General features: G+C 45.4%; 2 protein-coding genes across 2 annotated transcripts in view; one reads left to right on the forward strand and one right to left on the reverse strand.

Annotated features, from left to right (window-relative positions):
* Positions 1-3897: 3897 nt before the first annotated feature.
* On the reverse strand, positions 3898-9184 carry LOC123766728 (translation initiation factor IF-2). Its single transcript, XM_045756030.2, has 2 exons — positions 9075-9184; positions 3898-4644 (listed from the first exon to the last, which is right to left on the reverse strand). The coding sequence occupies exons 1-2, from the start codon at positions 9081-9083 to the stop codon at positions 4018-4020; spliced, it is 636 nt and encodes a 211-aa protein (XP_045611986.2). The 5' UTR covers positions 9084-9184; the 3' UTR covers positions 3898-4017.
* LOC123766722 (carbohydrate sulfotransferase 10) overlaps positions 6206-13168 on the forward strand; it is an 83950-nt gene continuing 76987 nt past the window's right edge. Inside the window, exon 1 of the mRNA XM_069307646.1 lies at positions 6206-6579. The gene's annotated coding sequence lies outside the window, so the exon portion shown is untranslated. The remainder of the gene's footprint in view (positions 6580-13168) is intronic.

Genomic DNA, 13168 nt, shown 5'->3' on the forward strand with positions numbered 1-13168 from the left:
AGGTGGAAACTGAGTGCCCAAATGAGCCACAGAGATATTAGAAAGAACTTTTTTAGTGTCAGAGTGGTTGACAAATGGAATGCATTAGGAAGTGATGTGGTGGAGGCTGACTCCATACACAGTTTCAAGTGTAGATATGACAGAGCCCGATAGGCTCATGAATCTGTACACCTGTTGATTGACGGTTGAGAGGCGGGACCAAAGAGCCAGAGCTCAACCCCCGCAAACACAACTAGGTGAGTACACAGACACACACCACTAGCTTTTGTGCACAATACACTCATCACATAGACACACGCACACTAAGGCCGGGACCAAAGAGCCAGAGCTCAACCCCCGCAAGCACAAGTAGGTGAGTACCAAGAGGTAAAAAAAATTACCGGGAGGTAATTCTACAGAACCACAGTGGTCCTTCAAGAGTATTTATTGAGACAAGAAAGAATTACATCTCAAAGGGATAGAGTAGCTTAGGCTATTTCTACCCCACAAATAGTGGTCCTTTATTGTGACTATAGACCGGACGAGGTGCTTCCATTAGCAACAAACGCTCATAAAACCAGGCACCTATAGACCAAACGATTACGGGCTATTCATGCCCGTGCCACCTTTTGGGCGGCTTAGTCTTTATCAATCATCGACCAAACGAGGCACCTGAGAGGAAGATCGTGGTTACTGCCGAGGCACAACACGCAATAATTACAGGGGTGATTACTGGGTAATGAGTGAAAGACGTGCTGTACCATGGTTAAGGTCGACCTTACATCTCACATTAGACGCAGGATGGAAGCTACTGAGCCCAGACCTTTCTCCTCGTGCTTCCTTCCCTTGCTAGTATAACTTTACAAAAGATCAAGTTGAGAATCTCCTTGACACAGATGTTAAGACTCAAGACAAGACTTTGTCCCTACGTCATTAAAGGCTATATAAGACCACATGCCCCGCTCTTGCAAGCCTGCATTGGTCAACTTGGTCAGTCTGGTTATGCATCATAGCCTAGGATGTTGATGAAACCATTGAAAGGCTCCTGGAATAAGTATTAATTTTTAAGCTTAAATGACTTGGAGCAGATGGATATTTTATGTTTTGAAAATTGGTGACGTGTTCTAACCTTTCAGGTTATTGATAGTAAATGTGTGTGTGTATATATACACATGCAAGAGTTCTTACATTCTATTTAACAACCTGTCCTCTTAAAAAGAACGTCGCTTTTGGCCGTTTGCCCGTATGGCCGAATTTGGACGTAATTTGAAAATGAAAAAAAAATTAAAATAAATTTGGGATTTTTGTTTTCAACAACAGTAAGTTAAGGGTCCTCTGATAGGTTAGGTGGGCAGGAAATTCTCATAAAGTTTCAAAACGATATGAAAAACGTGAATTTAAAGAGTCCTCTTATAACCTCTGCGCGTACGCCGGACGACTCAAATAGAAAACGGAACAGAATGTCACTTTTGTGAGTCGATTTCATTTCAAATTACGTCCAAATTTAGCCATATCGCGCATACGAGCCAAAAGTGACGTTATTTTTAAGAGGACGGGTTGCACGCATAGCGTTTCGGGCAAGTCCTTAATCCTAATTTTCACACACACACATTCCCAGGAAGCAGCTCATAGCAGCTGTCTAACTCCCAGGTACCTATTTTCTGCTAGATGAACAGGAGCATCAGTGTGAAAGAAACTCTGCCCATTTGTTTCATCCTTCGCCGGGGATCAAATCCGAACCCTAACGACTACGAACCCCGAGCGCTGTCCACTCAGCCCTCAGGCCAGCTGATAAATGGCCTGATCAGTACCTCTCTGGCGTTGAAATCCTCAGACACTTACTGGTCAGTAAGCGATTGTGGTGGCGTTATTAACCCTCCAAGTTCATAGGCCTTAAGAGAACAGTCTAACAAAAGCCAATCGAGAATCCGAGGTCAGCCGCTTAGAAGTCACTGTTCTTGGTGTCATAGAAAAACTTGCCACTGCGGCATATAATTCAAGTTCGTGAAAGTTTCAGTTACATGTGGTCATGACACAACATGGCATGTTGATGTTATCAGAAAAAACATCGACCAGGGGTTATGAGAGCATGTTGCTGCTATGAATGACACGTAGCGAGATAGCGTGGAGGCCAGATATGTCATGGTCTAACAGCCAATATGGAGGAGGTAATGGTAGACGAGTCTTATTATTACACCGGAGAATCTTGAATGTAATGCCATAGAATATTGCCCCTCCCCTCCCCCCCCCCCCGGGACATTGTGGCCATGGCGGCGACGGAGTCAGTTTGGCTCGTCAGGCCAAACTGACTGTCCATGTGTGGACAGCGCTCGGGGTTCATAGTCCTAAGGGGTCCGGGTTCGATCCCCGGCGGAGGCGGAAACAAATGGGCAGTTTCTTTCACACTAATACCCCTGTTCACCTAGCAGAAGATAGGTACCTGGGAGTTAGACAGCTGCCATGGGCTGCTTCCTGTGGATGTGTGTGTGAAAATTAGGATTAAGGACTTACCCGAAATGGCATCCGTCCTAGTGGCTGTACAAGAATGTAAGCACTCTTGTATATATATAAAAAAAGTCAGTTTCACTAACAAGATTGCCAACGTCCATGAAGTGACTCCAGGACTAAAACAAAAAATTAACCCATTTGCATGTATGATAATATTTGCAAACAAAAGATTAACACATCCTCTTAAACGAGCGCGATTAGGCATTTATATTAACTAAACTAACAGTTTATATATAACCTGTATACGAGGGACTGAGACAAACTGTGATTACAAACAAGTGAATTCAACTGACAGAAAAATTATTACATTCTCAATAATGATATTTTAATATTTCAGAGCAACCTGAAAGTAGACTTGGGGGTGCGGGTGACCTTTTAGGTCGGGCGGCGCTGCCTTGAGCCAGCCTAGTCTGTACTGTGGTGTAATGTGTCCTCTTGGACGTGGCACTTCTACTTATATTAGAAGCTTCCAAGAGTAGAGAGAGATTTATTAAGTGTAATGGATAACGCATTTTGGCCTAATGAAAACATCAACTGATCATTTTAATATATATAGTCTAGCAGTGTTTACCCGAGTATCAGAGATCCAGGTTGTGACAAGCCTAGGAGTGTTGACTGGGAATAGTAGTTAGTCCACCATTTCCCTACACTTATAGTACGAGTCATAGTAAATATGTAGCCTCCTCTAGCCAGGAAGCCTGACCTGCGTCTACGTCAGGAAGGTTGAACATGGCTGTAGAGCAGCTCTCCGGCCTTCGTGGGCGGCCATGACCCGCTCTGCCTCAGGACACAGCGCTCGGACCCGACTCAACTGGACATTTATCACGTCCGATCCAACAGTTGTCGTGAGCCACCATCTACAATACTCTTACCTTGGAAACACTGAACCTGAACACAATGAAATGTTGTGAATATTGATTCACTAGCTAATGCTTACTCCTAACTTGTGGATTACAGCAGAATATATCTCGGGTATCATAGAAACGAAGATCATAGATACTAGTTACAATCTAACGCGCAACTACCATATTGCGCATTTCATTGCTAAAATCCTTTGGTCATCAACAAAATTCCAGTCATTTCAGATTTAAAAATATATAAAATTCGTTGGAGCTTTGTAATTCTGGAAGTACATAGGACTACAGTAAAGGCCAATATTTGATCAGGATAAATAATAAATTGTTAGTAAACATTACAGTATTGCTAAATTTCACTTAACTGTCTTGTGCCGGTACAATGGCTTGAAAAATATTTATTTTATTCATAACCTACTATGCAATTTGTACCTTCTCTAGTAAGCCAGGTGAGCCTATGCTAGATATCTATAATACCAGCAGCGTCAGAGGAAAGTGCACTTCAAGCTTGTTAAATCTTTTGATAATAGTTATTATGGTATAATTAAACTTCAAGGATTTAGCTCGGTTTTATTACAAAAACGCCCTTAAAAGTATTAAATAAATATAAATAACAATTAGGCGTGTGTTCCATTTTCTGAAACAATGTAGTACCAATGGTGGGAAGCCTAGCACACTAGCCACGGTGACCTCCGCCACCACCAATGCCCGCACCACCTCCGCCACGACCTCCGACTCCCACACTTGCACTTGGTCGTCCCACACTTGCACTTGGTCGTCCCACACCAGCACCTGGTCGTCCATGACTAGCACCTGGTCGTCCCACACCAACACCTGGTCGTCCCACACCAACACCTGGTCGTCCTGCACCTGGTCGTCCCACAATAGTGGGCCTACCTCGTTGCCCAAGATTGAGACCCACACCATTAGCAAAAGGTCGACTCGCACCAGTAGGCCTACCACGTTGCCCAACACCCAAACCTACACCAGTTCCACGTCGTCCAGCACCGACATCAGCAAAGGGCCGTCCCAGACCAGTACCAAAGGGCCGTCGTAAGCCCTGGTCAAATATACCAAAGCCAGGACCGCCAAAACCAATTCCAAAGAGATAATCTTCAAACCCACCGAAGGTATTACCGAAGCCATCTCCAAAGCCACTACGAAAGTTACAACGACGTCGAGTTCGACAGCCTCGTCCAGGGAAGAATCCTTGGCCAGGGAAGAATCCTTGAGGGTCTGGCTGAGGTACGGGGCTGGACAGGGCCAAGCCCAACATGGCGCACCAGACAGCAGTCACCCACGACTGTAATGGAATTGAAATTGAAATAAGTTTATTGAGGTAAAATACACACAAAGGGATGAGGTAGCTCAAGCTATTCTCACCCCGTTCAGTACAACGTGTTCATACATATATAGACACACATCGCAAACAATAAACATAATGCCGAACGTTAGGAATTGTTTATTGATTTGGAGACAATCACTAATTGTTTCTGTAATTATTCAGGTGAATTGATATCTCTTGTATAATACAGTGACCCAAATTGAACTGTATGATCTAAATGAGGACTAGCAAAAGCAAGATAATTTTGAAAAAACACATTAAATGACTAATTGATAGCACTTCTAAAATGTGAATCCTAGTATCTTTAGATGTGAATCCTAGTAACTTTAGATGTGAATCCTAGTATCTTTAGATGTGAATCCTAGTATCTTTAGATGTGAATCCTAGTATCTTTAGATGTGAATCCTAGTATCTTTAGATGTGAATCCTAGTATCTTTAGATGTGAATCCTAGTATCTTTAGATGTGAATCCTAGTATCTTTAGATGTGAATACTAGTATCTTTAGATGTGAATCCTAGTATCTTTAGATGTGAATCCTAGTATCCTTAGATGTGAATCCTAGTATCTTTAGATGTGAATCCTAGTATCTTATTTGTGTTATTTCGAAAATTTATACATATATTTTCTACCTTAATATCCCTAACAATCATGACACCTACAACTTTTTCACATTCAGATTTGTTAATGTCAACATATACAAGTATATATCTGATAACTGTTATCGTTACCAAGGTTCAGAACCACACAATTTTTATAATTAAACTGCATTTACCAATCTTTCGTCCATTTTAACATACTGTGTATTTTATTGTCTCAATAAACGTACTTGAACTGTGTAACCAAAAACTATACTTTCTCAAATATAAATTATAAATTATGTATATTATTATTGTGTAAACAGTTAGGAATAGTGAAGTTACGTGTTTTGGTTTTTATGAAAAACCGATTCGAACACATGAAGAGAGTGAAGCGCACTGTTAATGGAAAGTTCAAACGTCATCAGTTGTGAATCATGTGTAAAAACATTTTAATTAATAAACGGCGTTTCGTGGCAAAAGTAACGAGCATTTGATCACTGTTAATGAGGAGGGGCTGTAGCCTGGTAATGGATTGGTTATGGTAAAAAAAGCGTTCTCAAGGTTCCCCACCGGACCCAACTTCATTAACAACCGGAAGACGGCATCTGCAACACGAGACGTCCAGCCCGTCCTTGTAAACCACGACCATATGCTCCTTAATCACCCTGCCAAACTTCCTGTTTGTAAACTGATATGTAAACACTTTACACATGACACAACTCATGACGTTCGAACTTTTTCTTCACTTTAAATCTTCAAATTACACCTTTCTCAATGTTTCACCCACTAAGTGCAAAATCCAGCAGAACCAAGACACCAAGCCAAACCTACACTGAACCTAAGTATACACAAAATACAATACATATGTTAGAAAATAGATTTTTTTAAATGTAGAGCACATATGAACGCGACCAGGGCGTCGGCGTGTCTGGTCAGGTACACGTGGCTCTCAACGTGGCTGTCTCTCGCTAGCTGATTATTTCCTAATAACGGCGACACACGTGGTGGACCTCGCCTCAAGCACACTACAAGCTCTCTATAGTAGTGGTTAGGTCAAACTGGCAGGCTGAGAGAGCAAGTGAAGTGCCTTACAAGAGTGTTAAGTGTTAGAAAAGTATGTGAGGCGGCGAGGTAAACAACAGCGACACGAGGATATTCACCAGGAGAGCTGGATATTTGTGGACATAAAGAGGATCTAAAGATCAACTAAGAGAAACTAGAAACAGTGATTAAGACAGTAACCCTTCTCAGATTTCCAGCTGAATTTCAGCTGGGACGGAAAGGTACCAAACGTGGACGTCGCCACAGAGAAAGGTAGGACAGTAATGCTTGTTGTTGATTCGCTGATGACTTATATGAATAGGACTAGATATGATGAGGCATAAATGAGGGTTCCCAGTCATGTTCTGCCAATAGGCCTACCACTGTGCTCCATATTTCTTCTGGTGTGTTGAGACGTTGAGCCCAGCTGGCAGCTCCCCCTCAGACTATCACTCTCAAGAACATCACTCCATCAGTAATCATTCCTCACCTGACATGCACTGGGAACATGTCTCCACAACAAGAGGTTCCAGAAATCCCTTGAAAGCTCTGGTCTAAAGATTGTACCACCTGCACCCTGTACCCAGTATAAATGTAGCCTAATGTTAGTTACCTTGGAACATATGTACACTAGAACTATCTTAGAATATATACAAATGGAATATATATATTTATACACACTAGGGCCATCTTGGAATATTTATTCAGTGGAACCATCTTGGATTATATATACTAGAGCACTTGGAAATATATACACACACCAGAACCACCAGGAAATATATACACACACACTTGAGCCACCAGGAAATATATACACACACACTTGAGCCACCAGGAAATATATACACACACACTTGAGCCACCAGGAAATATATACACACACACTTGAGCCACCTGGAAATATATACATACACACTTGAGCCACCTGGAAATATATACACACACACTTGAGCCACCTGGAAATATATACACACACACTAGAGCCACCAGGAAATATATACATACACACTTGAGCCACCTGGAAATATATACACACACACTTGAGCCACCTGGAAATATATACACACACACTAGAGCCACCTGGAAATATATACATACACACTTCAGCCACCTGGAAATATATACACACACACTTGAGCCACCTGGAAATATATACACACACACTTGAGCCACCTGGAAATATATACACACACACTAGAGCCACCTGGAAATATATACATACACACTTGAGCCACCAGGAAATATATACACACACACTAGAGCCACCTGGAAATATATACACACACACTTGAGCCACCAGGAAATATATATACACACACTTGAGCCACCTGGAAATATATACACACACACTTGAGCCACCAGGAAATATATACACACACACTTGAGCCACCTGGAAATATATACACACACACTTGAGCCACCAGGAAATATATACACACACACTTGAGCCACCAGGAAATATATACACACACACTAGAGCCACCAGGAAATATATACACACACACTTGAGCCACCTGGAAATATATACACACACACTTGAGCCACCAGGAAATATATACACACACACTTGAGCCACCTGGAAATATATACACACACACTTGAGCCACCTGGAAATATATACACACACACTTGAGCCACCAGGAAATATATACACACACACTTGAGCCACCTGGAAATATATACACACACACTTGAGCCACCAGGAAATATATACACACACACTTGAGCCACCTGGAAATATATACACACACACTTGAGCCACCAGGAAATATATACACACACACTTGAGCCACCAGGAAATATATACACACACACTTGAGCCACCTGGAAATATATACACACACACTTGAGCCACCAGGAAATATATACACACACACTTGAGCCACCTGGAAATATATACACACACACTTGAGCCACCTGGAAATATATACACACACACTTGAGCCACCAGGAAATATATACACACACACTTGAGCCACCTGGAAATATATACACACACACTTGAGCCACCAGGAAATATATACACACACACTTGAGCCACCTGGAAATATATACACACACACTTGAGCCACCAGGAAATATATACACACACACTTGAGCCACCAGGAAATATATACACACACACTTGAGCCACCTGGAAATATATACACACACACTTGAGCCACCAGGAAATATATACACACACACTTGAGCCACCTGGAAATATATACACACACACTTGAGCCACCTGGAAATATATACACACACACTTGAGCCACCAGGAAATATATACACACACACTAGAGCCATCTGGAAATATATAGACACACACTAGAGCCGCCAGGAAATATATACACACACACTAGAGCCATCTGGAAATATATAGACACACACTAGAGCCGCCAGGAAATATATACACACACACTAGAGCCATCTGGAAATATATAGACACACACTAGAGCCACCAAGAAATATATACACACACACTAGAACCACCTTGGACCATATACACACGAGAGAGCACCGGGGTGACCACAATTGAGAACCACTGTCCTAGACACACAGCTGTATACAGTGTTCCTTCTCTCACACTGTAGAATGACCCCGATATTGTTGACCTCAATTTGCTTTGTATTAATTCTAGGGAACGTGTTTGTATTGGAGACATATCTTATTACATCAGAATACCAGCCTACCCAGTCATTCAAACACTTTCTAAATCAAATTACACATGTTTTAACAGTGGTATAAATGATCTCATTAACAAGTAGTAAATTGAAGAAGCTTACCACTTTCATGTTGACTGGCTAAGGGCTGCTCATCTCAGGATAAATGCTAGCTGTGGTCTGATATCCGAACCACATACTTCGATATTTATATAGAGAGACGCAACAAGGTAAAAGTTATACCTAGTCTGAAGGCCATCTGGGAGGGGCCAGGCCTGGCACGGGTGTCTTAGGGGAGGGGCCAGACTTGGCACGGGTGTCTTAGGGGAGGGGCCAGACCTGGCACGGGTGTCTTAGTGGTGGGTCCAGGCCTGGCACGGTCGTCTTAGGGGAGGGGCCAGGCCTGGCACGGGTGTCTTAGGGGAGGGGCCAGGACTGGCACGGGTGTCTTAGGGGAGGGGCCAGGCCTGGCACGGGTGTCTTAGGGGAGGGGCCAGGCCTGGCACGGGTGTCTTAGGGGAGGGGCCAGGACTGGCACGGGTGTCTTAGTGGTGGGTCCAGGCCTGGCACGGTCGTCTTAGGGGAGGGGCCAGGACTGGCACGGGTGTCTTAGGGGAGTGCCCAGGCCTGGCACGGTCGTCTTAGGGGAGGGGCCAGGACTGGCACGGGTGTCTTAGGGGAGGGGCCAGGCCTGGTACGGATGTCTTAGGGGAGGGGCCAGGCCTGGCACGGGTGTCTTAGGGGAGGGGCCAGGCCTGGCACGGGTGTCTTAGGGGAGGGGCCAGGCCTGGCACGGGTGTTTTAGGGGAGGGGCCAGGCCTGGCACGGGTGTCTTAGGGGAGGGGCCAGGCCTGGCACGGATGTCTTAGGGGAGGGGCCAGGCCTGGCACGGGTGTCTTAGGGGAGGGGCCAGGCCTGGCACGGGTGTCTTAGGGGAAGGGCCAGGCCTGGCACGGGTGTTTTAGGGGAGGGGCCAGGCCTGGCACGGGTGTCTTAGGGGAGGGGCCAGGCCTGGCACGGGTGTCTTAGGGGAGGGGCCAGGCCTGGCACGGGTGTCTTAGGGGAGGGGCCAGGCCTGGCACGGGTGTTTTAGGGGAGGGGCCAGGCCTGGCACGGGTGTCTTAGGGGAGGGGCCAGGCCTGGCACGGGTGTTTTAGGGGAGGGGCCAGGCCTGGCACGGGTGTTTTAGGGGAGGGGCCAGGCCTGGCACGGGTGTCTTAGGGGATGGGGGGGGGGGGTCCTGGTCTGACAATGACCGCCATTCCTCATCAAACAAACGACACACATTTATGACCATTTCTGAGGAACAGCAAAAACTAGTAGAAGTCAGACTTGATGATAGGTTGTTCCAGTGGTTGTGTAAGCGGCCGCGCTACCATTGGTTACTATCATCACTCCAGTCTGCGGTATGATACCTTTAATATAGACACGTGATTATACGCAAGAGTGACTTACAAGTGTTGCCGTGATGTTGTCCCGCTGTCTGGGACAGGAAGCCTGGAACAGATTTGCCAAGGTCACCCTAATGACTGACTCCACCCAGGGTGCAACCCACAACAGTCGACTGACTACTCTGGTACTCGGAGCATACCCTGCCATTGATGTCTGGAGCATATTATGGCACCGTTTATGACACTTATTTTTACATAGAAGCAGAAGATTTCAGACTGTTAGCAAGGTCAGAGTTCACCTCCCCTCCGCTAAAGTTATGCCTTACCCTACTGGTTTATTCTAGAACAGAGCCTACTAATCAATTTACAACCAGGTCCACAATCACAGCTGGGTGAAAAAGGGACGAAAGGTGGAGAATCGGCGCCCAGTCGTTCAAGACCGCTCCAGGGTTCGAATGCGGGCAGTGTTTCAAACTGGGTGTGGATATGTGAAGGTGCGGGGTTGGCATTCAGTATCATATGTCTCTGGTCTTACGGGTTATTCAGAGCTATGCAGACAGCAAGTCACAATAACTTGGTTGAAAATAAGACACCCCAGCCCACACATCTGAAAATAAAGGAAGTGCCGACGTTTCGAGCCGTCCAGGACCACTCGGCTTAATAATGGTCCAACACGGACCGAAACGTCGTAAGTTAATTTTCAGATGCGTGGCCTGGGTGTCTGTTCTTAAGATAGTTCTTGAATCACAGGAACTAATACGAAGAATTGCACTGGGTTGTGAGGAGGGAGCGATGGGTGGATTGCTTATAAGAGGGGAAACTTGAGTTACTGGAGCAAGGTAATCACTGATCACAAACGACTCATTGAAGAGTCAAGGTTTCAAGCTTTTCATTAAACTACAATTTCTATATTTTAAACTGAATTTTCTTTAGTACATTTATAAATATCGGTACTGGCTTTTCTGAGCATCCTGCTTATTAACAACGTATTTTATTCTCATGTTGTCTCTAAATATATACGTTAAGTATGATCAGAGTAGGATAGCTTAGGTAGGATAGCAGAGTAGGTTAGCTTCTAACTTGCTAAGTTGGAATCCCTCATACATTGGCTCGTCCCACCTCTCGCTGCTGCGGTTTTTGGTGTGTATTATGTAATTCATTACATTTGTTGTGCTACGAAGAGACTTCTTACGAAGATACTTCATGTTTAAATACTTCTCACAATCCTTCACTTTCTACACACAACTATTCAAAAATTCATGTTTCTTGACCTTATCTATATCTATAAAACAGTGTTATATATCCATAATTGGAGATCAGACGCGTCGGGCTAGATAAATATTAAGAGACTTTCATAGGTGGGCTGGGATTGGCCCCCCATTGCCCCCCCTTTAAGGGGGTGTCTGCTCCTATAGCAACCCTCGTGAAGTCGGTCAAGATGAAATGGTGACCGTTGGGTCCATAGATTTTCACCGCCAGCCCTTGGCATCAAATCATTAAAATACCTGTACTGAAATGCAGAACACATTTGCTGAATGCAGATTTACATTCTGGGAATAACAATGGTGCGTGCAGTGTTGGGGGAATGGGAATGGGAATGGTGCGTGCTTTTTGGGGTCGACCCGGGCACTGCCGGATACTCCATTTACTATGATAAAATGATGACATAGAAATTGTATCTTGATTTCAAAACACCGAGGAAAGTCATTTAATGTATATACGTGGAAAGTCTTCATTTGGTAGAGTGTTCGAGAGATTCTTGTCCTGTTCAGTCACAGAGAGTGAGGTCAGGTATGATCAATCATCACAGTGTAGCAGTCAAAGAGAATGAGGTCATTTGTTACAGTTGATTATAATTACGAAAGTTCGAACCCTGGATTCCCTTGTGCCCAGAGGCGCATTAAAATGAGGGAGAGATTATATGCTCCCCAGCGCTGGTGGGGGAGAGATTACATGCTCTCCCCAGCGCTGGTGGGGGAGAGATTACATGCTCTCCCCAGCGCTGGTGGGGGAGAGATTACATGCTCTCCCCAGCGCTGGTGGGGGAGAGATTACATGCTCTCCCCAGCGCTGGTGGGGGAGAGATTACATGCTCTCCCCAGCGCTGGTGGGGGAGAGATTACATGCTCTCCCCAGCGCTGGTGGGGGAGAGATTACATGTTCTCAGCGCTGGTGGGGGAGAGATTACATGCTCTCCCCAGCGCTGGTGGGGAAGAGATTACATGCTCTCCCCAGCGCTGGTGGGGGAGAGATTACATGCTCTCCCCAGCGCTGGTGGGGGAGAGATTACATGCTCTCCCCAGCGCTGGTGGGGGAGAGATTACATGTTCTCCTCAGCGCTGGTGGGGGAGAGATTACATGCTCTCCCCAGCGCTGGTGGGGAAGAGATTACATGCTCTCCCCAGCGCTGGTGGGGGAGAGATTACATGTTCTCCTCAACGCTGGTGGGGGAGAGATTACATGCTCTCCCCAGCGCTGGTGGGGAAGAGATTACATGCTCTCCCCAGCGCTGGTGGGGGAGAGATTACATGTTCTCCCCAGCGCTGGTGGGGGAGAGATTATATGCTCTCCCCAGCGCTGGTGGGGGAAAGATTACATGCTCCCACCAGCGCTGGTGGGGGAGAGATTACATGCTCTCCCCAGCGCTGGTGGGGGAGAGATTACATGCTCTCCCCAGCGCTGGTGGGGGAGAGATTATATGCTCCCCAGCGCTGGTGGGGGAGAGATTACATGCTCTCCCCAGCGCTGGTGGGGGAGAGATTACATGCTCTCCCCAGCGCTGGTGGGGGAGAGATTACATGCTCCCACCAGCGCTGGTGGGGGAGA

The sequence above is a fragment of the Procambarus clarkii genome, chromosome 60, assembly GCF_040958095.1.
Source record: "Procambarus clarkii isolate CNS0578487 chromosome 60, FALCON_Pclarkii_2.0, whole genome shotgun sequence".
NCBI lineage: Eukaryota > Metazoa > Arthropoda > Malacostraca > Decapoda > Cambaridae > Procambarus > Procambarus clarkii.